The sequence below is a fragment of the Mustela nigripes genome, chromosome 17 (genome assembly GCF_022355385.1).
Source record: "Mustela nigripes isolate SB6536 chromosome 17, MUSNIG.SB6536, whole genome shotgun sequence".
NCBI classification, from domain to species: domain Eukaryota; kingdom Metazoa; phylum Chordata; class Mammalia; order Carnivora; family Mustelidae; genus Mustela; species Mustela nigripes.
The window spans coordinates 47,997,857-48,024,509 of record NC_081573.1 but is presented as its reverse complement, the minus strand read 5'-3'; the positions used below and the strand labels follow the sequence as shown (position 1 = coordinate 48,024,509).

General features: G+C 45.4%; 1 protein-coding gene across 3 annotated transcripts in view; it reads left to right on the top strand.

Annotated features, from left to right (window-relative positions):
- Positions 1-26,653, top strand: part of WDR59 (WD repeat domain 59) — a 101,537-nt gene that overhangs the window by 7,336 nt on the left and 67,548 nt on the right. For all 3 annotated transcript variants that reach the window (XM_059383590.1, XM_059383589.1, XM_059383592.1), the window contains exons 2-6: positions 10,934-10,983; positions 15,666-15,801; positions 20,259-20,344; positions 21,384-21,464; positions 24,457-24,494. In XM_059383590.1, coding sequence (XP_059239573.1) covers positions 10,934-10,983; positions 15,666-15,801; positions 20,259-20,344; positions 21,384-21,464; positions 24,457-24,494 — 391 coding nt within the window. The remainder of the gene's footprint in view (positions 1-10,933; positions 10,984-15,665; positions 15,802-20,258; positions 20,345-21,383; positions 21,465-24,456; positions 24,495-26,653) is intronic.

Below are 26,653 nucleotides of genomic sequence, written 5' to 3'. Positions count from 1 at the left end.
TATTTATTTATTTATTTGACAGGTAGAGATCACAAGTAGGCAGAGAGGCAGGCAGAGAGAGAGAGAGAGGGAAGCAGGCTCCCCACTGAGCAGAGAGCCCGATGCGGGACTTGATCCCAGCACCCCAATATCATGACCTGAGCCAAAGGCAGTGGCTTAACCCACTGAGCCACCCAGGTGCCCGGTTTTCATCATTTTTAAGCAGCCTTTTTCACTTCTCCACACTGTGGTCCAGTCGTTTCTTTCTTTAATTTAATTTAATTTAATTTAATTTATTTTTTTGAGATAGAGAGCACAAACAGTGTGAAGGGGCAGAGGGAGAGGGAGAAGCAGGTTCCCTGCTGAATTGGGAGCCTGTCTTGGGGCTTGAGTCCAGGCTCCTGGGATCGTGACCCCATCCAAAGGCAGATGCTCAACTAGCTGAGCCATCCAGGCACTCCCTGTTTTTTTTCCCCTCCCTAAGATTTTACTTTATTTAGTTTTTAAAGATTTTATTTATTTAGAGAGAGTGCACTTGTGTGTGCTCAAGCAGGGTGGCGAGGGGAAGGCAGAGAGAGAGAGAATCTTAAGCAGACTCTGCACTAAGCATGGAGCCAGACACTGGTTTTGATCCCATGACCCCAAGATCGTGACCTAGCTGAAACCAAGAGTCAGTCGGGAGCTCAACTGACTGAGCCACCCAGATGCCCCTTAAGATTTTATTTCCAAGAAGTCTCTACACCAAACTTGGAGCTTGAACTCACAACCCCAAGGTCAGCTGTCCCATGCTTCACCGACTGAGCCAGCCAGGTGCCCCTGTCGTATAATCTTTATGAAGCATTACCTTCTCTTTTCTTTTTCTTACTTTCTTTCTTTTTTTTAAAGATATATTTATTTATTTTAGAGAGCTACCCTACTTAGGTACCCTAATATTGGGTGACTTACTAGTCTCAACATTACTGCTACTTTTCCAGACAGATAAAAATTGAGGCCTTGCTTTGTTTTCTGCTCTAAATAAAATAAAAAACAAAACACAACTTGGCAAATTTTTTAGCTAAGAGGAATGTTGTGAATAGTTGATAGTCCAGACGTTTCCTGGGGCCATCCAGCTTTGGTCCCTGCTTTTCTAGTTTCTCTTCAAGTTCATTTTGGAAACTATGGGGATGGAAGGGCACAGAGGGCTGTTTTGGGTGGAAGTGACTATTAGGTTGTAAAAGCTGCAAATTATTTGTTTTCTAGAAAATTTGATAGCAAAATGCAGTGAAGAATGGGGGAGGAGTAGGGTACCGCCAGGGAGTGCCAGTGTTAGGACCCAGGTTCTATCATCTCACTGCCATGTGATCTTGAACAAGTTAGTTCCTTTTTAACCTCAGTTCCTTTATCTATAAAACAAGAAGAATAGTATCTGCCTGTGTCCAGGAGTCCCCGTACCTTGCCTAGTTTCACTAGGAGGATTCACATTCGTATTTGCAGTTAGGATTTATTGCAGGGAAAGGATACAAAGCAAAATCAGAGCAAGAAAGCACATGGTGTGAAGTCTGGAGGAAGCTAGGTGCGAGGGAGCTTTCACCGTGGAGTCCCTCAGGACATGCTTAATTCCTCCAGCATCAAATTCTAGCGATACCTAGGAAATGTGACCAGGGAAGCCCATCAGAGTCTCAGTGGCCGAGTTTTTATTTGGGGCTGGTGACGGAAGCATCGTCCAGCTAGGTGAACCACACCCCAGAAGGGCAGCAGGTGCTCAGCATAAACCACATTGTACTCGAGGTGTGGGTAGAGTGAGCCACTCTTATCAGTTGGGGAATGGTGGGAACATTCCAGATCCCAAGTTCCCAGGCGCCAGCCAAGAGCCAGCCTTGCAAGCAGGCCTTTCTGAGGTGAGCAGTCTTGTGTCTGCTACGCTCTTTTCTGCAACACTACGTGACAGTGACTGCGAGGAGTAGATGAGATAGTTCCCACCTAGCACTTGGCACAGTGACCAGCTTATTTTAAGTACCTGATACATGTTAATTATTATGGTTATATCAGAAAACTTGGTAAGGAAGCAACAAATAGCCTGACAAAAGAGCCTTATGGAGCTGAGGGAACCTTTGGAAGACAGCTCATCCACTTTCTTATTTTATAGATGGGGAACCAGGGACTTAGGAAGGAGAGGTGATTTTCCTAGTCATACCCAGTGTGAGCCATTCAGCTTGTGAGAACGCAAGGATGTTCTCATTTTAAAGAGGGAGACTTCCCGGAAGTGCCTGGGTGGCTCAGTGAGTTAAGCATCTGCCTTCAGCTCAGGCCATGATCCCAGGGTCCTCAGCAGGGAGCCTGCTTCTCCCTCTCCCTCTGCCACTCCGCCTGCTTGTGCTCTCTCTCACTCTGTCAAATAAATAAATAACATCTTAAAAAAAAATAAAGAGTGACACTTCCCAGAAAACACCCACTGTGCCGAGTGTGTGAACACTCAGATAGAAACCTCTAGAAGGTATTATATGAAGATGGTTCAAAAGCAGCCCTAGCAGCAGTGTCTCTGATTTAGAGACTGGATCTCGTCATTTGAAACGTTCTGATCCTTTTTATGTCCATCGCTTTTAGTTCATGGTTTTATTCTGTGAAATCCAAGAGTATGTACATTACAGTCGTTACTCGGGCACGTAACAGACTGAGTTTCGGGGACCTGACCTAGCTCTGACTTGTGTTGATTGGATGTTTCTACTCTGCATCATTTCGAAGGATGAACGGGCAAAGTGTTTTTGTATTTTTGAACAGCTCTTTCTAATTCAGCTGAGGTTGAGAGAGGAAGAGTTGATTTCTTTCCTAGTTCCTTCAAGTAAACCGAGATTTTGTTCTACAGACGGCAGTGGTCTCTGTAGAGGGGCTTTCTTCTGTGTTGAATCAGGGTAGAAAGGTAGTCTTATGAAGTTATATATTACAGATTCTTCCTAGAGAGATAAACTTTCTGAGAGAAGCATTGTGTTTGTACCAAAATTATTTTTTTTTAAGATTTTTATTTATTTGACAGACAGATCACAAGTAGGCAGAGAGGCAGGCAGAGAGAGAGAGGAGGAGGAGGCAGGCTCCCTGCTGAGCAGAGAGCCCGATGTGAGGCTCGATCCCAGGACCCTGGGATCATGACCTGAGTGGAAGGCAGAGAGGGTTTAACCACTGAGCCACCCAGGTGCCCCTGTACCAAAATTTAACAGTAAATCCAACATGGATTGGAAATGCAGTCTATCTCGAAATTCATTGTCTCCTGACTATTGTGAAGTATCATCCCTGTTGTTATCTAAAAGATGAGAATATTATAGTGTAAGCCTTTTTCAGTGGTAGTTTTATTGAAATATCGTTGACACATCATATAATTCACTTCCTTGAAGTGTACACGATTTAGTGGGTTTCATTATATTCACCAACTGAGACCAGTGCCACCATCATTTGTAGAACATTTTCCTCACCCCCAGAAGAAACCTTGTACCCTTTAGCCATCACCCCTCAGTCCTCCAACTCCCCCAGCCTTAAGCAATCACTGATCTGGTGTCATCTCTATAGATATGCCTTTATGGATGTTTCATAGATACGGAAGCACATATGCAACGACGTGGCTGAAACTAGAGGGTATTATGTTAAGCCAAGTAAGGCAATCAGAGAAAGACAATTATCATATGATCTCACTGATATGAGGAATTTGAGAAAAAAGACAGAGGACATAGGGGAAGGGAGGGAAAAATGAAACAAGATGAAACCAGAGAGGTAGACAAACCGTGAGAGACTCTTAATATCAGGAAACAAACTGAGGGTTGCTGGAGGGTAGGCGGGTGAGAGGGATGGGGTAGCTGTGTGATGGGCATTGGGGAGGGTATGTGCTATGGTGAGGAAAAAATAAATGTAAAAAATATATATTCTCATATAAATATAACTAAAAATAAAAAGAAAAAAATGAATCACATAGTATGTGGTCTTTGTGATTAACTTGTTTTGCTTAGTTTTTGTGTTTTGTTGTTGTTTTTTTTTTAGAGAGAGCATGTGCGTCAGGGAGTGGGGGGAGGGCCATAGGGAGAGGGAGAGAGAATCTCAAGCAGATTCCCCGCTGAGTGAGGAGCCCGAGGATGGGCTCCATCTCATGACCCTGAGATCAGGACCTGAGCCAAAACCAAGAGCCTGGCACGCAACCAACTAAGCCACCCAGGCACCCCTCACTTAGTTCTTTTTTTTTTTTTTTAATAAGATTTTATTATTTATTCGACAGAGAGAGATCACAAGTAGGCAGAGAGGTAGGCAGAGAGAGAGAGAGAGAGGAGGAAGCAGGCTCCCCGCTGAGCAGAGAGCCCGATGCGGGACTCGATCCCAGGACCCTGAGATCACGACCCGAGCTGAAGGCAGTGGCTTAACCCACTGAGCCACCCAGGCGCCCTCACTTAGTTCTTTTTAAGGTTCATCTTTGTTATGGTCAAGTAATATTTCATTGTAGGGCTATGTCACATTTTGTTTATCCATTCATCAACCGTTGAACATTTGGGTGGTTTCTCTATCTTGGCTATTAGGACCTATGCTGCCATGAGTGTTTGTGTAGAAGTTTTGATGCCGCATAAACTTTTAAGACCCCTGTTGTCCATGGTAGCTCACATTTATGCAGTACATACCATGGGCTGTGCCAGGCATTGTACTAGTGAGTCAGTTTTTACCCTTAAGCAATTGCAGTCAAATGGAGGGGATGTATCAGTAAGTAGAGAGTTATTATAAAATATCACAAGTACTGTGTACAGATAACCCTGGCGTACTACGGAAGCACGAGGGAAGCACTGGTGAGCCACTGGGTGTGTGCAGGAGGGGGTGGGTCAGAACTTTCTGGGACAAGCATGCCCTGAACTGTGAAGGACAAGAAGGGATTGGCCAGGTGAAGAAGGGAAAAAAGTGTCATCCAGGCATAGGAAGCAGCAGGTGTGGGGATCCAGAGGTGAGGGGGAGGGTGGTGCTTGCTTGAGTTTGGAGGGCTGGCGGGGATTCATAGTAAAGAATTCATCATGGCCGGAGTATTGGGATGGGGTTGGAAGGTGAGCGATGTGAGCTGGGCTGTAGAATTGAGCCCAAGAGAGGCCTTAAGTGATCTTTACTATCATGCTAACGGTGCTGTCCTTCATTGTGTGGGGTGTGGGAACCACTAAAAGAGGTGCCGGAGTAAGCCCCGTGACATACCCTGGATGCAGCAGAAGCCCTGAACGGGGAGGAGCAAGGCAGGTATCTTGCTGCACAGGTGTCTGACCCGGTGAGGACTGACACAGGTCTGACCGAGGCAGAGATTGGGAGAAATGGATTGATGAGGAACAGACCAGAGGGGACATCCAGAGTCAGGGGGGAGCTCAGAAGAAGGTCAGTCATGTCATGGTAGCCATAGGTTTTCAGGAGGGAGTGATCATTTGTTTTTAAAATTTTATTCATTCATTCATTTATTATTTTATTTATTTATTTGTCAGAGAGAGAGGCTGAGCAGGGAGCCTGATGTGGGGCTCGATCCCAGGACCCTGGGATCATGACCTGAGCCGAAAGCAAAGGCTTAACCAACTGAGCCACTCAGGCGCCCCTCATTAGTTCTGATACTGCCTTTTTTGTGTGGAGGCTTACACAGTCTCACAGAGTTGATACCTTTTTATTTGCCGTCAGCCTGCCTTTCCACATCTATTAGTTACATATTTTCCAGGCCAGCAAGAATCAAGCACCACTGTCAATGCTATGGTAGTCTTATTTCATAAAGGTCGTATGACTCCTGAAGTGTGTCACCAAAGCCACCATCCTGCATTTGGAGGAACAAGGGCTAGGAAGATCTTTATTCTCTTTGGTTTAAAGATACTGCTTTCGATAGGAAACAGTTCTGAACAGTAAGTCTATTTTCCTGCAGGCGGGAGAGGACTTTTCAGTATCTAAAAACAAGGGTTGAAAGAAGGTATGATTGGAATTTTACATTATAAAGCGTGGCTAAGATGCACACATTTTGTTCCTTGGGTTTCTCTATTCTAGTTGAAGGCTTCACACAGCAGGCAGTGAGCTACTGAAGTTTATTATTCTAGAAGGTATTACAGAAGAAAAGGAACTAAGATAAATTCATGCATGGTAAATTATCAAGGGAAACTGCTGAAAAAAATTCTTTGAGATGTCAAGGAACACCTCCTTGGCTCATTATGGGCTGGAGGAATCCAGATTTTGACCTGCTTCTGATCTGCTTTCCAAACAGCACATGTTCACAGAGCCCCTCTTTGGGTGCTCTGGGAGAAATAAGATAGATCCTGCCCTGTAGGGGATCCCCAGCTAGTGGGAGAAGATAAATGTGTTCAGTAACAACTACCACATAGCAGGTGACAGCCATTTCTGTGTCGGGGTTAGGAGGTGCTTTGCGAGAAGGTAGAATCCCCGTCGTGGACTCTGGGTGAGTTTCTTAGAGGAGGTGTGTCTTAGGACCTAAAACATGAGCAGAATTTCCACAGCAGAGTAGGAGACAAGGACTTTCCAGGTGGAAAGACGAGCTTAAGCATCTTAGAACTGGGAACTTTGCTGACCTTCCAGAAAGGTGAATGCTTCGAATGGGTGTGGCCTGGGCAGGTAGAAGAGGGAAGGTTAGATTGGAAGGTTCTATAAGCATCTTATTTGGAAGGATCTGAAGGCTGAGGAGTTGCCACTTGATTATCTTCAGTGGAAAACCTGCAAGGTTTTAGAGCAGTGGATTGATGTAATCAGAAGTCTGCTTTCAGAAATTTCAGTGTGGGGCGGGAATGGAAAATGGAGAGGGGAAGGTATGCTGTTGGGAGGGAGTTGCTGTAGGCTGTGGGGGGGGGGGGGGGGCAGGCCTGGAGGGCCCAGGCCAGGATGAGAGGCATGGAAACGGCAGAGGCTTGGGATGCCTTGGAAAAATAGTATTTTTTATTATAAAATCATGTGAATTTGTAAGTAATACAAAAACGTAGGCTCATGTGGAGGAATGAAACAAAACCCCCATAGGAGTAACTACCATCTGAGCATTCTGATGGGCTTTCTTCAGGGTTTTTTAGGCATAAGTAGCTGCTTGAAATTTCAGTTCATAGCACAGTATAAAATTACGCTTTCTTCTCTCCTGTAAGCTGTCTGTAATCTGTCCCAAGCCCCTTCCTGCGGGCTAGTGGGAAGTTCTCTCTCCCTATCTCTCTCTCTCTCTCTCTTTGTGTGTGTCAGTCATCATTGGGGCTGCGCTCCCTCTCTTGCAGTGGGATCTTGTGGTTCCCGGGATTTTTAACTCCGTGACTCCCAGACTTAGCATCTCTCAGCTGCGCCCTGCCCGGTGCCCTGAGGTGGGGAGGCCTCCAGGGGGACTCCTATCCCCGCCCCCCCCTGAAGCGCCAGCTTTACTCTGATGAGGTCCCTTTCTCCTCCTCTCCATTCTCTCTTTGTGACAGCCTGGCATGACGTTCCTCAGTGTGCTACGAACATGATGTTAGCCCCTTTTTTCTGGGGTAGGAGCAGGGACACATCAGTTCGGTGTGTTTTTGTGTCTTTTTAAAAATAGCTTCCTCTGATGAGGTGATATGCTCTCTTTGCAGTTTTGGATCCTGTGTTTTTCAGTGTCATTTTTAAACACTTTGAGAATGTTGGTATAAAAATATGCATCATTTACTGGTAGATAACATGAAATAAGCCGCTCTGTGTATAGAAGTTTTTCGGTGTTTTGGGTGGATTCTGGAGGTGGAATTTTTGAGTCAAAGGCATAACTTTTATCATCATGATTATTATTATTATTACTACCGGGCCACTCTCTGTTATCACCGCAAACTTAGTGGCTTGGAACAATACCCATTTTTTAGATCCCAGTTCTGTAGGTCAGAAGTCCAGGCGTTGCTTGTTTTCCGTTCTGAGTCTCCCAAGCTGAAGTACAGGTATCAGTTGCTGGGCTGTCCTCTGGAGCCTCTGTTGGCTAAGGAAGAATCGAACGGGCTCATTCAGTTTTTTGGCCGAATTCACTTCCTGGGGGTTTTAGGATTGCGGTCCGTCCCTGTTTTCTTTCTCTTTTTTCCTTCCTTTCCCTTCCTCCCCTCCTTTCTTCCTTACTTTCTTTCATTTTTTTAATTAACCTGTACTCTCAACATGGGGCTCGAACTCATGACGCCTGAGATCAAGAGTCGCATGCTCTACCAGCCGAGTCAGAGCCAGGCACTCCTTTTAAAAAAAATTATTTAAAATAGGCTTGATGTCTTTTATTTTATTATTTTTTAAAATTTATTTATTTATTTTTCAGTAATCTCTACACTCAGCGCAGGGCTCGAACTCATGACCCCAAGATCAAGAGCTGCGTGCTCTTTCCACTGAGCCAGACAAGCACCCCAACCCTTTTCTTTTTTAATTTTCTTTTTAAAATTTTTTTTTTTAAAGATTTTATTTATTTATTTGACAGAGAGAGATTACAAGTAGGCAGAGAGAGAGAGGAGGAAGCAGGCTCCCTGCTGAGCAGAGAGCCCGATGCGGGGCTCGATTCCAGGACCCTGAGATCATGACCTGAGCCGAAGGCAGCAGCTTAACCCACTGAGCCACCCAGGCGCCCCTTCTTTTTAAATTTTTAAAAATGTATCTAACAGAGAGCGAGAGAGGGAGAGAGAAAGAGAGCAAGCAGGGGGAGCAGCAGGCAGAGGGAGAGGGAGAAGCAGGCTCCTTGCCGAGCAGGGAGCCCAATGCGGGGCCCAGGTGCCCTTTTTAAGATTTACTTTATTTGTTTAATTGAGAGAAAGAGAGAGAGGGAGGGAGAGAGAGCACGGAGAGCAGGACCGAGGGGGCTGGAGGGATCCACTCAGCATGGATCCCACGACTGTGAGATCTTGACTCGAGTGGAAATCAAGAGTCAGACACCCAACTGACTGAGCCACCCAGGTGTCCCGAGGTCCCTGTTTTCTTGCTGATGGTTATATAGGGTTCACTGTCAGCTTCTGGAGGCCACTTTCAGGGCTTTCCTTTCACAGCCAGCAACCATCTTCCTCCCATTAAATGCCTCACCTTTAGAATCTCTGACTACCTCTGTCTCTAACCTCTGGCCCTAGATTTAAAGGGCTGACGGGATGGGGTTTCTCTGTCTCCCCACAACCCTCAAGAACTTCTCATCATCTCAACAGAAACTCTGAGGGCACCTGGATGGCTCATTCGGCTAAGCGTCTGCCTTTGGCTCAGTCCTGGGATTGAGCCCTGGGTCCAGCTCAAACAGGGAGCCTGCTTCTCCCTCTCCCTCGCCCCCTGCCGCTCCCCTGCTTGTGCTCTCTCTCTGTTAAATAAATAAATAACATCTTAAAAAAATTCAAACACAAACTGTATTCATTAAATAGTAACTCCTCATTCCCTACTTCCTGCCCCCTCCACCTCTATTCGACTTTGTGGTTTAATGGATAGACCTATCTTAGGTACCTCATGGAAGTGGACTCATGCAGTATTTGTTCTTTTGTGCCTGGCTTGTTTCACTTAGTGTAGTATTTTCAAGTTTCATCCCTATCATGGTATGTGGGCCATTGTATGTGTATACCACGTTTCGCTTATCTATTCCTTTGCTGGTAGCCATTTGGGTTGTTTCGGGTCTCTTTATCTTAAGGTCAGCCGATTTGGGTACTTAATCATGTCTGCTAAATCCCTTCTCAGCAGTCCTTAGATTAGTGTTTGAATAATGGGGAGAGTGTGGATATGTACCAAGGGCCCAGAATGTTGGAGCCATTTTCGGATTCTTTTTCTTTTTCTTTTAAAGATTTTATTTATTTATTTGACAGAGAGAGAGATCACAAGTAGACAGAGAGGCAGGCAGAGAGAGAGGGAGAAGCAGGCTCCCTGCTGAGCAGAGAGCCCGATGCTGGGCTCTATCCCAGGACCCTGAGATCTTGACCTGAGCCAAAGGCAGAGGCTTATTAACCCACTGAGCCACACAGGCGCCCCCATCTTTGGATTCTGCCTACCACACACCTTCTAGAAAGACTGGAGGTACCATCTTGCCTTCTTTCATACCTTTGTCTATGAATTGTTCAGAAGAGTGTGAAAATCACATCTCATTTCATTGCCTGCCTTTCCAGCTGGGCTTTTCTCTGCTCACAACTCTGGTTGGACGAAGAATGCATAACAATGACTTTTCAGCCTCCACTGAGTGCTCTGGCTTCTCTTCCCCGATATTACCTGTGACATACTTCTTGAGGATATATGAGATTGTGCAGTAATGTCCTGAGAATGTAGCAGGATTTGAACTTGTCCAAATTAAGAGAATTTAGGGCTATAATTGTCATGATTAGAGTTAGCCTCATGCTTCAGCCTGAATGCAAATTCATTTGACTCGTTCTGGTCTTCTGGGAATTGGACATTGGATCCTGAAAAGATGGTGCTCCCTAGGACCTGGGATACTTGGGAAATGGAAATCATTAGAATGTGCTAGAAATCTCAGATTAAATTGGAGCTGAGCATCTCAATAACAAGACTGTGGCCATGGATTCAGCATGGGTGGTGTTTGAATATTACTTCTTGCCATTTGGCTTGGAGGAGGAGTCGAGGCCCTTTGGGAAAGGGATGGGGGTGGTGTGGTCTGGGATGAGGGGTGTGTGTGTGTGTGTGTGTGTGTATGCATGTGTGATGTCCCAGGTTAGGTTTTGCTCAGAAGGGGAGGGGCTCTTAGTTGCTCTGTTAGCTCTGAGGTACTTAGATCCTCTAAGGGTCCTAGGACGATGTCTTCTCAATTTAGAATATGCCAGCTTGCTTGTGGGTAATCCTGGTGTTGGGGAACAGATAGCATCACCCTCTTGTGGCAGGTGAGTATGAGGTGTGGATGAGGATTTGAAGTGGGTAAAAGCGTCCACTGCAAACAGTGAATCCTTCCTGCCCGCTGGGGACTTCCCCCTGGCCAGAGGAAGAGAAGACGCCGAGGTGACAACCGGCGTGTCTTCTCTCTCCTGAGCTCGCTTTGCTGGCAGAACTGAATGTGTGTTCTCTCTCGCAGGCAACGGCGATGTCTGTGGACTGTCTGGGACAGCATGCTGTGCTTTCCGGGTAAGTGAGCGTGCAGTGTTCCTCTGCTGCGATTTCTGGGAACAAATGGCAAATCAGGAAGGAGGTTTCTGGGAAGTCGGAAAATACTCCTTCTCTTTAAGGATTGTGGCCCTAGGGCTTAGTTCTCTCCTAGTGACCTCGGGGGGCACTTAGAGGGATTGTTAGCAGTTTATTTTTGTCTCTGCCCTAACGTGCAAGCAATAAAATTCCTTTGAAATTTTAGTGACTGGGACTTTGGTCTTGGAATTACAGTTTTTTGTTCCTTGCACGGACTCTGTAGAAGGATGCTCTCTGTTGTGGTCTCACAGGTAGTTACCGGGATGGAGGGCATCTGGGTCCTAGTTTGGCACTGCCATTAATGACAAGGCCTGGGACATTTATCCAGTCGGCCTCCTTGGACTTCAGTTTTCCTGTGAAGGAATTTGATTTCATTATGAAGACATCAGCATAATTTCTGTGGTGTCTTCTGGCCCCAGCATATGTAAGATTTTGGCAAGTAAGCACTACCCCAGCATTGCTAGTTACTCCATCACAGTACCAGAGTGATCCCACTTAATGGCCAGAATCTCACCTCCCCTCTCATAATCACTATCTCTCCAAGTTTGCTGTATTTTCATTAACTTAGTTGTTTATGAACCCATTTATAAATTTTTTTTTTAAGATTTGATTTTTAAATAATCTCTACACCCAATGTGGGGCTTGAACTCACAACCAGGAGATGAAGAGTCACATGCTTTACTGACTGGGCCAGTCAGGTGTCCCTGAACCCACTTAAAATTAATGAATTATTTTCTTTCTTTTTTTAAAAACAATATTTATTTGAGAGAGAAAGAGAATGAGAGAGAGCAAGCAGGAGAGGGGGAAGGGCAGAGGGAGAAGCAGACCCCCTGCTGCGCAGGGAGCCTGATGCAGGACTTGATCCCGGGACTCTAGGATCATGGCCTGAGCCAAAGGCAGTTGCTCAACGCACTGAGCCAGCCAGGCACCCAATGAATTATTTTCTACTTCATTGTTTTATTTTGAAATAATTTTTTTTTTTTAAGATTTTATTTATTTATTTGTCAGAGAGACAGCGAGCGAGAGCGAGCACAGGCAGACAGAGAGGCAGGCAGAGTCAGAGGGAGAAGCAGGCTCCCTGCGGAGCAAGGAGCCCGATGTGGGACTCGATCCCAGGACGCTGGGATCATGACCTGAGCTGAAGGCAGCTGCTTAACCAACCGAGCCACCCAGGCGTCCCTTGAAATAATATTTTAACTTACTTTAAAAAATGTAGCAAACATTTAAATAATTAAAAAGGCTATAGGTTGAAAAGCAAGATTTCCTCCTCCCTTTGGCCCCCTTCCCCAGGGACAGTTACCATGACCATTTTCTTCTGTCATACTGGATGCATAGATGAGGAACGATTGGTATGTCTCTTCACTGCCGCCTTCTCACTCAGAAAAAACAGAAAAAACAGCTTTATTGAGATATAATTCACAGACCATGCAGTTTACCCATTTTAAGCATACAAGTCAGAGGTTTTGGGATATAGTATTCATTAACTACTCAGTTTTTAAGCCTTGTTTTTTGAAAATCAAGGAAATACATATATATAGTTGAAAAAGGCAGTATAGCATTACAAGGATTATATTGTCCAGACAGCAGGATCCTACGTTTTGCCTACCCCCGATCCCACTTACTGGAAGCAACTAATTGAGACTCTTTTAGCTATTTCTTCGGGGTTGCCTCCCATTTTTCCAAATAGTATACCTATACTCGGTATCTTGATTTATCCATCAAAGATCTAACAAATTGACTTCTAAAAACAGGTGAGGAGTTAGAACTTTTATTTTCCTCTGTGAGTCCCTTACAGGACCTTCCCCCTCCTTCCAGTATAGTTATATAACAATTTTTGGGTTGAATTGGTATTTGGGGTTCTTTTCTCAGAGTAATTGTGAGAGGTCCTATACCATTCTGATTCTGGACTTTGTAAGTGACCTATTTTTTTGTCTTTGGAAGCTTTAAAATGCTATCTTCGTCTCTAGTGTTACTTTTACCTCCAGGTGTGTGAAATTGTTACCGCCACTGCTTTGGTGTATGTCTTTTTTTCATTTCTTTCGCTGGGCACTTGGAGGGCCCCTCTTTTTTTTTCCATCTTGCCTTGTTTTATCTAAACAGATGAAACATAGCATATACCTGGCATCATTTAGCTACATTAACAACCCATAAAATACTGAGGTGCTCAGGAATAACTGTGTGTCAAATGTTAGACTTTTCTGCATTCACTGATGTGACTCTTGTCATTTGTAGCATCGTAGGAGAGGATGAGATCGTGTCACTGGAGAGCAGGTCGGCATTCCTTCTTTGGTGTGCTCTAACATACAGATATATTTGTCTTCTTTTTCTTTTTTTTAAAGATTTTATTTATTTTATTTTTAACAGACAGAGATCACAAGTAGGCAGAGAGGCAGGCAGAGAGAGAGAGGAGGAAGCAGGCTCCCCGCTGAGCAGAGAGCCCGATGCGGGACTCGATCCCAGGACCCTGAGATCATGACCTGAGCCGAAGGCAGCAGCTTAACCCACTGAGCCACCCAGGCGCCCCATATTCATCTTATTTTTCTACAAGATCTTGAAGGTTCACCATTTCATATTCTTACATTGAACTTGAAAATATATAAATGAATATTTATATTCATATAAATATATGAAAAATATATACAATAGATAATATAACTTTATTATATAAAGTTTATATATAATATATAAACTTGAAAATATATACGTATATAATATATATAACACTTAATATATAAATATATATTTATATATTTAAGTGAACAGCTCAAGTAAATTTATAGATGTATACACCCGTGTGATCCCTAGTCAGATTGAGATCCAGAGTAATTTTTCGCAGTGTTGGAAGGCCCTTTCAGTCTGGAAGTCTGTGTCTTCCAGAGAAGTTTTCCTGCACTGAGTCTCAATTCCACCGCCCCCCACCCTGCAACTTCCTGCTCTCATTCTTTCTGGAGCTGCTCTTAGTCTATGTTGGATATCCTATGTGAATTCTCTTTTGGTCCATTTTGTTTTGCATTCTGGGCATTTCCTTCAGCTTTAACTTCCCACTTTTAGATCAGATTTCTTTATTTCAGTTATGCTTTTCATTTCCAGGAGCTCTCTCTTGTTCTCTGTTCTTCACCTTGTCTTCTTTTACCTCTCTGAAGGTGTTCATTCTAGGTTTCTTCGTTTCTCTTTGCTATTTCTTTCTAGTTCTTTCGACTGAGTTGGTGCCGGCCTTTCATGTTTCCTCTGGTGACTGATACTCACGGGCTCTCTGTTGCTGTCAAAGAGTGATCAGTTTACATGTGTGACGGTGGGGTTCATTGGAGGGAGATCAGGTGGGAACCAGACCCCCTTTTCTCAGAGGGTGCCCAGATGTCGTTATCTCTTGGGTTCTGTGTTGTTAACTTGTTTGCTTTTGTTTCTTTCTTGGGCTGGTCATTTTCCCCTGAGAAGAATCCTCTTGTCACATGTTATCTGAAGACAAAAGCTCAGTGTTGTGAGTGTTGAGGAGGGAAGAAGCCGGGGGGCATCATACTCTACCTCATGCCCTGTTTTGAGCCCAGCTCTTCATTCTCACCCGCCCCGTGCCTGTTGTCCCAGGCCCGGGGCTCCCCTCAAGTAGTTTCTCCGAAGCACATCTCCCCTGTTCTGCCGGGTGAAGGAGAGGTGGTCATCTGGCTCTCTTGGGGTGCACATAAACTGCTCTCCTTAGTGCTCTTTCGAACTCTGTTTCTTCCGTTCAGTGTTTGGTTCTCCAGCCCTCTGTGTTCCCCTTGCCCGGAGGCTGAAGCTTCCAGCTCCCCGGCCGGCCTGGGCTCTGCAGTGTCAGTCAGCGTCAGTCAGAGTCAGTCAGCGTCAGTCAGCTGCCTGTCGTTCCCGGCCCCTCTGCGGTTTGCTTTCTCTCCATCAGTTACCATTTGTCCTTGCGCTCTCCACTTCCTCTCTCTGGCTTTGTCTTTGGGGGTTTCTGTATTTTACCTTGAACGGTATCAGCGCTTAATACGTTATTTTCATTATTACTTTATTGGTTATTATTTCCTTCCCGGTGGACTTAATTTAGTTGCTTTCACCAGGTTACCGACTTGCAAGGGAATTTGAGATTTTCTCCAGAGTAGTTGGCTAAGGGATGAGTGATGTGTGTAGTGCCTGTTTCCGAATGCAGAGCACTGTGCCTGGTGAGGAGGGACCTGCAGAGATGGAAGACACAGTCCCTACTCCACTCACTCAGTTCAGGACCGAAGTCTTACCATCAGTAGTTGTCCTGCACAGATGAATGCTACCGTCATAATGCAAACTGCTCGGGGGGCATAGTGCAGAAGCAGGGGACCTATCCTAGCAGGATGATTAGGAAAGACCACAGAGGCTTGGACCTGAATCCGGTGGGCAGATGTCAGACTCCCAAAGATCTGGGGTGGGGAAGGTCATGTCTAGAGACAGGCTCTCCCAGGGATGTGGCTCCCACTCACTGAATAGTCACCTTGACGTCCTCTTGTCCCTCAGATGCCTTTCAGACGAGGTAAAGGTCGTACACATCCAGGGATATTTTTGAACTCTGTTTGCAAACCATATGTAATTCCAAATGTGCTTTTCTGTCTTAATGCTAATGCTGTTCTCTCGTTATAATGTTGATGTTGTTTTCCTAGCCGCCGATTCTTATACATCGTTAATCTAGATGCCCCTTTCGAAGGTCACCGAAAGATCTCTCGCCAGAGCAAATGGGACATTGGAGCCGTGCAGTGGAACCCTCATGACAGCTTCGCACACTACTTTGCAGCCTCGGTGAGGTCATTTAAGGGGTACAAGGAAAAGGCTTTTTATAAGTATGAGCTGGGGCCGGTAGGTCTGTGTTCTATGTAGAGAAGAGAATGTAACCCTCACTTGTCAGGCGGAAAAGAAGTATGGATGGTTCTAAAAGGAAGATTGAGGCAAATTGCTGACATATATGTACACGTGCGTGTGTTTGTAAATGGGAGCAGATTTGCTGGCACTCATGGTGCAGGATCTTGTGTTTCTGAGGCTCCAGATTTTGAAAGGGAAATGAGTAGATGCCTCTGTTCCTCTGTGTGATAGGAACCTGTTTTCACTGGCAGGAAGGTAACTGGCTAGTGACTCTGACCTTCATTGCTTGCTTTTCAGAAGGATCAGAAGACTCCACACACCCTTCCACTCGAAGGGAGGGATTCAGTCTCGATTGGGATTTTATTAGATCAGCTAAGCCCCTGAGATTTTTATGTGCCTCTTTATCTGTGAATTTTTCCATGGAAAATGTGCACACGTTTTACTAGGTTTTTCAAGGGATTCATGGCTGAAAAAAGATCTGGGCTAGATCCATCTCTGGAATCTTTCGCCAGATTCTCTATTAGCATTTCTATTCTCCTAGAACAATTCGAAATCTAAACCTTTGCCTCTTTTGCATGGGACCGGGAGGACAGTATTTAAAGGAAACCCTTCTTATCATCCAGGAGATGCAGCCATTCACGGGGCTGTCTGGGTCTTTTCTTATCAGAAATGACAGTCTGTGAGAGGAAAGCATCTGAGGAAAGAGAAAGAAGAGCAGTGTTGTCAGCTTCAGGAGGAACAAAAAGCTGCTCTTCCCCGTCATTTCCAAAATAGAATCTGACTGTCTCACTCTCACCATAGACATCTGAGGTGGAGCTGGTTTAGGGACTGTTCCGAAGGAGAAACGGGGGCCGGTCTCCTGCTTTCCCATTCCTGACCCCTTTCCCGTGTGTTAGGAAAGTGCTCTTTTTGTTGGCTTCTACCTTTAGGACTCTCTGTCCCCTCTCACCCGCAGCCCCTGTTCATTTGGTCCAGGGGTCCTCAACCTGGATACTAGTGACATCTCAGGCCAGATAGTTCTTTGTGGTGGGGGGTGTCCCCTGCATTGTGAGAGCTCCAGCAGCATCCCTGGCTCCCATCCGAAGTCCCAGTGGCCTCCTCGTCTTCCCCCTCATCGTGACAACCGGAAATGCTTCCAGACATTGTTAAATGTCCCTGGCAAGTAAAATTGCTGTGATGAGAAACCACTGATTGAGGCCAACCAGTCAGTACTTGGCCTGAGTGGATTAGCCCTGCATTTGTTTATGAGTGGTGAGATAGTCTTTTTTGTGGGGGGTAGGAGAGAAACAGTTGTTTTCTTTTCTTTTTTCTTCTTAATTTCTTTTGACAGTCATTTTAAAGTGGACTGTTTAATGTCAGTTACGACATTCACGATATATACAACCACACTCCTCTCTAGTTCCCAAACATTTCCATCACTCCGAAGTAAAACCCCTTACCATTCAGCCATCTCTCTGAATTCCCCCTTCCCACTCCCCTGGCAACCACCGGCCTGTGCTCTGTCTCTGTAGATTTATCTGTTCTGGATATTCCACATAAACAAAACCACACACTATGTGCCTTTTGTCTCTACCTTCTTTATCTCTGTCGTAGCATGAATCAGTGCTTTCCTCCTTTTTATGGCCAAATACTCTTCCATTGTACGGCTGTAATGCATTTTGTTTAATGGTTCTTTTACCAGTGGACATTTGGGCTGGCTCCTGTGAATAAAGCAGAAATGAACATGGGTGTACATGTGCTTCTTTTGAGTACTTGTTTTCCGTTCCTTTGGGTATATACTTAGGAGTGGAATTGCAGGGTCATATGGTAAGTCTGTGTTTCACTTTTTGAGGAACCATCAGACTTTTTTCTGTGGTAGCTGAATCATTTTTTAGTCCTACCAACAATGGGTGAAGATTCTGGTTACTCTATATCCTCAACAAAATTGTTGTTTTCTGTTGTTTTTCTTCTTTAATTTTAATTTTTTTATTTTTAAAAATATTCTGCTTATTTATTTGAGAGAGAGGGCATGCAGGAGAGCACAAGCAAGGGAGAGGAGTCGAGGGAGAGGGAGAAACGGACTCCCTGCTGAGTAGGGAGCCTGACGCAGGGACTGATCCTAGGACTGGAGGATTATGATCCAAACTGAAGGCAGATGCTCAACTGACTTAGCCACCTAGGCGCCCCTTTTTTCTTTAATTTTTAAGTTATAGCCATCCTAGTGGGTATAAAGTAGTATTTCACTATGGTTTTGATCTGCATTTCCTTAATGACTAATGCTTTGAGCATCTTTTCGTGTGCCCGTTGGCCGCTTGTACATCTTTTTTGGAGAAATGTCTGTTGAAGTCCTTTGCTTATTTTGAAATTGGACTGTATGTCTTTTTGCTGCCGAGTTGTCAAAGTTATTTATATATTCTTGATACTAGACTTTCTCAGAGATACAGTTTTTTTTTAAAAGATTGTTTATTTATTCATTTGAGACAGATACAGAGAGAGAGAGCATGAGCAGGGGGAGAGGCAGAGCAGACCCCCTGCTGAGCTGGGAGTCTGACTTGGGGCTCAGTCCCAGGACCCTGAGATCATGACCTGAGCCAAAGGCAGACCCTTAACCATCTGAGCCACCCAGGCTCCCCAAGATAAGATTTTTAAAAAAGGTTTTATTTATTTATTTTAGACAGAGAGCAGGGAGAGGAACAGAGGGAGAAGGACAAGCAAATTCCCTGCTGAGCACAGAGCCCAACTCAGGGCTCAGTCTCATGACCCTGAGCTCATGACCTGAGCCAAAGCCAGGAGTCGACTTATCCCACTGAGCTACTGAGATGCCTCAGACATATAATTTTCTTTTCATTTATTTTCTTTTTTTATTAAAGTTGGTCTTTTTTTGTTTTTTGTTTTTTAAGATTTTATTTATTTATTTATTTATTTGACCAAGAGAGACACAGTGAGAGAGGGAGCACAAGCAGGGGGAGTGGAAGAGGGAAATGCAGGCTCCCCCCCCAGCAGAGAGCCTGACTTGGGGCTCGATTCCAGGACCCTGGGATCACGACTTGACCCAAAGGCAGACGCTTAACGAGTGAGCCATCCAGGCCCCAGAGATATGATTTTCAAATATGTCTCTAATTCTGTAGCTTGTTGATTTTTTTTATTGATAATGTCCTTTATTGATAATGTCCTTTGATTTTGATGAAGTTTAATTTATTGATTTTTTTTTGTTTTGTTTTATTGCTATTGGTTGGAAGACAGCGTTTTTCAGAAGAAAGAGCTTTGGAATTACGGACATCTGAGGTCAAGGCCTAGTTTTGACACTGTTTTATCTCTAGTGCTCTCCCATCTCTCCAAGCCTCAGCTGCCTCCCTTGTAAGGTGGGTGATGGCAGCCAGTGTGCAGCGTGGCACGGGAGAGCAGGAAGCAGGGCTCTTAAGATTCCTGGGACGTAGACTCGCAGAGCCGCGCAGCGGAGATGGGATAGTGTTGTAAGATGAGGGGAACTTAACTTCTCATTCCTGTTCCCGTTGGAAGCTGTTTTGAATCCTAAGCTTTAGACTGGGAACCTTATCTATTTAGAATTGGAAACTGGCATTTCTGGATTAAAACCTTAGAACTTTGTACATCTGTCTATCTCTGAGCCTAAAATGAAAATCAGTCTGGTAATATATAGATATTAATGAACCTGCATCTTTTGTATTTGTTCAGAAATTATTAGATACCTATTAGTAATCAGACTATTATAATCTTTATTCACTTTTGGTGTGTTTCTTAAGCTCTTAATATTTAAGTATTTTGCTGGCTGGTTGAAACATGGCTTTTTCTTTTCTCCTTTCCCTATTGTAGTGTGGTTTCTTCTGGCCAGTTTTTTCCCCGTATCTTTTTACTTAATCTTTTAAGAAAGTATAGGCATATTTCAAGGAATCTGTATAATTTTGCCTCCTAGGACATGCCTTTGGTGTTAGTTCTGTTTTCTTTCTCTGCATATGTGTTTTTAAAGCGTGGTGAAAGGACTCCAGGCATTTGATAAGTGGGAAGGGCGAACTAAAAACATTTCTAGTGTGACAGCAGCTGGAGAGATGGGTGTGTGACCTTCCGAGTTGGGAGGCAGTCCCTCTAGCGGCCAGGAACATCTCCATAAGCCATTGCTCATACGTTCAGTACTGCTTCTGTAGCTTCCGTTCAGCTGTACCTGTTCAGGGTATCTTCACTCTGAAGATAGCACTGCCCTTTAGTGCTGTGGACTGAGCTAAGGGTGGCTCAGATGTTAAGTGTATTCATTTCTCTTGGCTTCATAAGGAAGTCAGTCTGTAAATCTCTGCCATGCGAGTTGGTTTCTGCGTGGCTTCCCCTTCTCAGCCCTCGGCAGATTGCGGTGAGAGCATATGTTCTGATGTGCTCCTGCCTGCCTTCTTTCCCTTGTTTCTTTTCAGAGTAACCAGCGGGTCGACCTTTATAAGTGGAAAGATGGCAGCGGGGAAGTCGGCACCACCCTACAAGGCCACACTCGTGTCATCAGGTAGGTACCAGCCCTCTGCAGCTCCTGGCCTGTCTCCCTTTGTTGTAGTCTCGTGGGAACTAAAATGAAGACACCGTCCTCCTTGCGTGGCCTGACCCTCTGTGTTGCGTTGGCCGTGGGTAGCTGTTGGGTCCTTAGCGTTCATGGTAGTGATGGCCCTCATAGCCAAGCAAGATCAACCAGCTTTGGTGTAACCGCTAACCCCGATTCCAGGAGACACTCAAGACAGATACAGCCCAGTCTGGAGTGAAGGATTAGAGCTGATCTTTTGCCATGGGAGGGAGCTAGCAGAATTACTCTGCTGACAACCAACAGTGCCCAGGAGTACAGAGGGCAGGATGCAGCCCTTTGCTCTTTCTTCAGCAGCTTGGGGCACAGATCTCCTGCAGCAGAGTTTATTACCCAGCTACATGGCCGCCTCCTGCCTGTGGCCTTGGCCTCTGGAGTGTTCCTTGATCCATCCTATCCTTAGGTCACTATTTCTGGGTGGGGAATACTCCTTCTGGGAGGTAGCAAGAAGAGAGTATAGGAGTAGGGCAGCTGGCCCAGGAAATGCTGGGAAAGGCTGGATCCCTGGCCTGTGTTAATTGCACAGGAACTGCCTTTCTAGGAGGGAGGACATGGGTAGGGTGGCCTTGCCCTTCTTGAAAGCTATGTGGCAACGTGGCAGTTTGCCACTGCTCTAAGAGGTGTTGGTTTTACTCAAGGTACCTGTGGTTGAACCTGATTTAGAGAATGATAAGTCAAAAATTACTTTGTGTTTTTGCTGTGTGTGCACACACACATGCACTTGAAATTGAAATCCTCCATCTCTTTTTTGGGAGCAGGTGATAATATAGCTGGGGATGACAAGGGGGGAGGGCCTGGAAGTTTCCCCTGGAGCTCACTTAAGTCTTGTTTGGAGAAGTTTGGAGATTGCTGCCTTAAGTCATGTTAGGGAGGACCATGAGTGGTGACTCTCGGAAGCTACTAGAAACTGAGTCTGCTGGCACTTTGGAACTGGACTCTGAATTGTTCTGTTTATATCTCATATTCCCAGTGACTTGGATTGGGCCGTGTTTGAGCCGGATCTCCTGGTTACCAGCTCCGTGGACACCTACATCTACATTTGGGATATCAAGTAAGAACAATTAAAATGCCAAACCACCAGGCTTTGGGACGATCTGGGATCTTTGTTTTAGAGATCAGGGGTCTTAGTTTGGTTTCTCTGGGATGCGGACCCTGAGATGAGGACACGTGGCCGGCACATTGTTTAGGAGGTGACAGAAATGCCTGTGGGGGACAGAGAAGAGAGACAGGACCAGGAAGGCTCCAGGCAGGGGCGTGTTATCCTTCAGGTACCCCTGTGAACAGGTGGCGTTTACTCCTACTGTGGGCTGCTAGGTGCTAGTGCAGAACTCCCTCCTTGGAGGTGTCCCGCCCTCAAGAGCTAAGGAAGTGGGGGTGCTACCCATTGGCAGTCATTGGTTGAAGCCTGCACTCTGGGGCCCCCCTTCCCTGGCACTTCAGGCCCGTCACGGAGATTTGCAAAGCAGGCCTCAGCAAGCAGGGAAATCCCTCTGGCGGAGAATTAGGTGCTGGTGTCTGGAAGTCCAGTGGAAGTTTAACTGAAGTGACAGGTGACGGTGGGGGGGCTTGGTGGGTACAGACACACATGTGCTACGGCAGGCAGTGCTCTAAGGCACGTCTGCTTTGCTCTTGGCGAAACTTCCATCGCCCACCTGTAAGTGCCACTGAGAGCCACCTCTCAGGGTTACTCTTCATGAGGTGACAAGTGAAGGAGCACCTGGCTCGGGGCCTGGCGTGTCGGAAGTTCTTAGTAAACGTCTTTTCTTCTCCCTTCGTAGAACAAAGTTCCCTTTGCCATAGCAGCTGCGACTAACCAGAGGGTGTAGTCCGTAGAGTCCCCTGGACGGAACCCCCCTGCTCTGCTCCCAATTGGCAGGGACTCTGGGATGATTTACTCTAAGAGGTGGACAGACCAGGGAAAGGGAGCCACGACTCAGGATGTGTGTGGCGGACTTCACCCTTAACCCTCTCTCGTTAGTGCCTCAGCAGCAGTTGGTCTAATGGCAGCACCGAGTGGGGAAGGGCACAAAATCCGGGAGTGATGGAAGGAGGCTGCTCTTAAATACACAAAACCCCAGGGGGCACCTAGATGGCTCAGTCGGTTAAGCCTCTGCCTTCAGCTCAGGTCATGGTCCCAGGGGGCTGGAGTCGAGTCCTGCAGGAAGTCTCCTTTCCCTCTGCCTCCCCCCTGCTTGTGCTAGCTCCTTCTCTCTCTCTCTGACGAATAAATAAATAAAATCTTTAAAATAAACAAACAAACAAACAAACACCAAAACAAAACCCCTAGGAACTACGGGGCAAGGTTAGTGTATTCCTCACTGACGTGAAATAATTTGTTTTCATAATTTAAAGATAAGGGACACTGAACAGATGATTCCTTCTCAGATTTTCTGGATTGTAAGTAAGCCTCAGCTGCAGATTGGCCATCCATGCCCAAGGTCTAGATTGACGCCCAGTCATGTCACGTTACCATTTGGAGGTGAAGTTGCCCTCTGGCTTTACAGTGAACCCAGGAGTCTCTCTCTGAGAGTCTCCCGTTCTATCCAGGAGTAGGTTTTTGTTTTGTTTTGTTTGGTTTGGTTGGTTTGGTTTTTAATTGTGGTCAAAAAACCCAAAACATAAAATTTACCATCTTCATTATTTAAAAAAAAAAAGATTTTATTTATTTATTTACTTATCTATTTAGAGAGCAAGGGGAGGGGAAAAGGAAGAGAGAAAATCTCAAGCAGGCTCCACACCCAACTGAGAGCCTGATGAAAGGCTCTGTATTGGGACCCTGAGATCATGACCTGAGCTGAAATCAACAGTTGGTCAGTCGCTCAGCCAATGGAGCCACCCAGGCGCCCCGATCCTCGCCATTTTTTTTTTAAGATTTTATTTATTTATATGACAGATAAAGATCACAAGTAGGCAGAGAGGCAGGCAGAGAGAGAGAGAGGAGGAAGCAGGCTCCCCACTGAGCAGAGAGCCCGACATGGGGCTCGATTCCAGGACCCTGGGATCATGGCCCGAGCTGAAGGCAGAGGCTTAACCCACTGAACCACCCAGGCGCCCCAGATCCTTGCCATTTTTAAGTGTGCAGTTCAGTAAAGTATATGCCCAGCACATCCCCAGAACTTCTCATCTTACAAAGCTAAAACTACTCATCCCACACCTTCCCACTTTCTGTTTCTGTGGCTTTGACTACTTGAGATACTTCATATAAGTGGAAATGAAATCATTTGGTGTTTGTCTTTTTGTGACGGACTTATCTCACTTAACCTAATGTCCTCAAGGGCTGTCCCTATTGTAGCTTGTGACAGGACTTCCTTCCGTCTTCAGGCTGAATAATATTCCATTGTACGTATAGACCACATTGTGTTTATCCACTTCTCTGTTGGTGGACCCTTGGGCTGCTTCCCCCTCTTAGCAACTGGGAATTTGAGAGTCACCTTTTACTTCACCTCTGAAGTCCTGCCGGGAAGGTCCTTGCAGAGTTAAGCCTCCATGACTGTCACTTGGTTGCCACTAGGAGAAATGGCCCCGGGAAGGGATTCTTTTGGCTTCTTCCATCCCTATGTCAGGGTCAGGCAGGCCATGCTGAATCGTGTAGTTCACTTTCTATGGCTCCAATTATGTGATTTGAAATTCACCTTCAGCCTCATTTGAAGGAGCTGAGAAAGTTTGTCCCTGAAGGGAGATAGGGCTCTCTTTACCTTTGTTTTTTGTTTTTTTAAAAATATTTTTATATTTTTATAAAACAGAGATAACAAGTAGGCAGAAAGGCAGGCAGAGAGAGAGGAGGAAGCAGGCTTCCTGCCGAGTAGAGAGCCCGTTGTGGGGCTTGATCCCAGGACCCTGGGATCATGACCTGAACCAAAGGCAGAGGCTTTAACCCACTGAGCCACCCAGGCGCCCCTTTACCTTTGTTTTTAAGGCCCTCATGTTCCCTCTGAACTCTAAGCTCCCACTGAAAGGGGAGGGCGAACTGTGTGCAGAGGGCAGAAAGTACCAGGGTGGTAGCATACGGTTCGGGCATTTCATCTCTGACTTTTCTATTCCAGAGACACAAGGAAGCCCACGGTTGCACTGTCTGCTGTAGGTGAGTGTATGCTCCCCCGGCTTAGGTCATTCCTTCCGTCCCTCCTCGCATGGGGCTGCCCCTGCACCAGTCTCCAGCTCAGACGGGTGGGATTTTAGGTCCCTCCTGGCAAAGGGCTTGTTTTAGGTTGCTTTCGGAAGTTAGAGTCAGGAGTGCTAAGCATGGTCAAGACCTCATTTCAGGATTCAAGGACAGGAGCCAAAATGGTTTGTTTTTAAACTTTTTATTGTGGAAAATTTCAAACACGTATGAAAATAGAAGATGAAATTGCTCTATGTTTATGATCCAGCTTCAACAACGGTCACTGGCGGGCCAGTCTTATTTATTTCATCTTTGCCTCTACCCACTGTCTCAGCCCAACTCCCATCTCTTTTGGAGTTATTTTGAAGGGGTGCCTGGGTGGGGTGGCTCATTTGGTTAAGGAAGGGTCTGACTCTTGATCTCAGCTCAAGTCTTGATCTCAGTGTTGTGAGCTCAAGCCTCACGTTGGGCATGAAGCCTGCTTTAAAAAAAAAAAAAAGAATTTTTTGAAGCATTTCCTGGGTGTTATATTATTTCTCAATGAATATTTCAGTAGGTGATATTTATGCAAGAGAAGAACCCTGTAAGAAAATATGATCACAGCAGACCTAAAAAGGTTAACAGTGGCTCTTTAATATCAGATATTTAAGCAGTATGCAGATTTCCCTAATCTCAGTTGTTGTTATTTTACAAATTATTTAAGTCAGAATCCAAATAAAAAACGTACTTATAAGTGGTTGATCTATTTCTCATCTTTTGCAATTGGTAGGTTTCTTCCTCCTCTCCTTTTTTGGTTTATTTTTCTTTTCCTAAGGTTTATTTATTGAGGAAACCAGGTTGTTTGTCTTATGGTTTCCCCATAATCTAGATGAGGCTGATTGTGTCTCGCATGTTGTCATTTAATGTGGATGTACTGAAACTTTGAAATTACTTCCCAGTCCCCCTGTTTTCTCAGTTGGAACTGATTGTTTTTGGAATTCTGCTTTGGGACTGTTGTGGGGTATTTACAGAGAGTAGAATTTGGGCACAGAAATAGTGTATCTTACAGTGATGAAGCCCAGTCATCAGCATTGTGTTTTGAAGGTTTATTCATCTATTTTTGGAAAGAGAGAAAGAGTGGGGCAGGGGCAGGGACAGGGAAGAGGGAGAGAATCTAAGCAGACATCTGCACTGAGCCCAGACCCCAACGCAGGGCTTGATCTCAAAACCCCAAGATCATGGCCTGAGCCGAAACCAAGAGTTGGTGGCTTAATTGACTGCACCACACAGGTGTCCCATCAGTATTGTATTTTGACATCTTTGTTAAAAATATACATTATCTGTCTCTTAAATCCTGCTCCTTTGTATTTTTTTGGTACTTTTTTTTTTTTTTAAAAGATTTCATTTATTTATTTCCAATAGAGCAACAGCAAGCAACACAGAGAGCAAGAGTGAGAAAGCACAAGCAGGGGGAGTGGTAGAGGGAGAGAGAGAAGCAGGCTCTCCACTGAGCGGAGAGCCCGATGCAGGGCTCAATACCGGGATCCCGGGATCATGACCTGAGCTGGAGGCAGAGGCTTAACCCACTGAGCCACCCAGGCGCCCCTCAGTGAGATTTCTCAGTGGTAGCAAAGCTGCTTTGGGAGAAAAGAGGCAAATGAGAGGCTGTGGATTTGGTGAGCTGCTTGATCTACCATTCCCTGAAGGTGAAACTTGGCCAGTTTTGCTCCCTGGAGTCCGTGGTCCTTTATCTCTCCATGAGCGTGTTTCTTATGCCTTTGGGGTAAGGAGTAAGTAAGAGCCCGTGTGTACTCCAGACTATTCTCTGTTCGAGAATACCCAAGGTCTGGGAACTGTTTGACCCTGTTGTCGCAACTCTAGTAGAACAGATTGAATCAGGGGGTTCCCAGAACCCTTTGGCAATCCTCATGGTCTGATGGCCCTCCACACTGGGGAAAGTATATTTCTTTTGGAAGTCTTCGAGTAATCTGTCTTGAGGAAATGGGGCAGACTCTTCCTACTCACTTTCTCCTGCAATTGATACCCTTTCTTGCAAAGAAACTGGGTCTCCTACGCTAGCTTCCTCCTTTAAGGGTCTCCACTGTTCATTCCTAGGTGACTTAAGATTCCTTGTGTCTCAAGCAAAAAAACACAAAAAA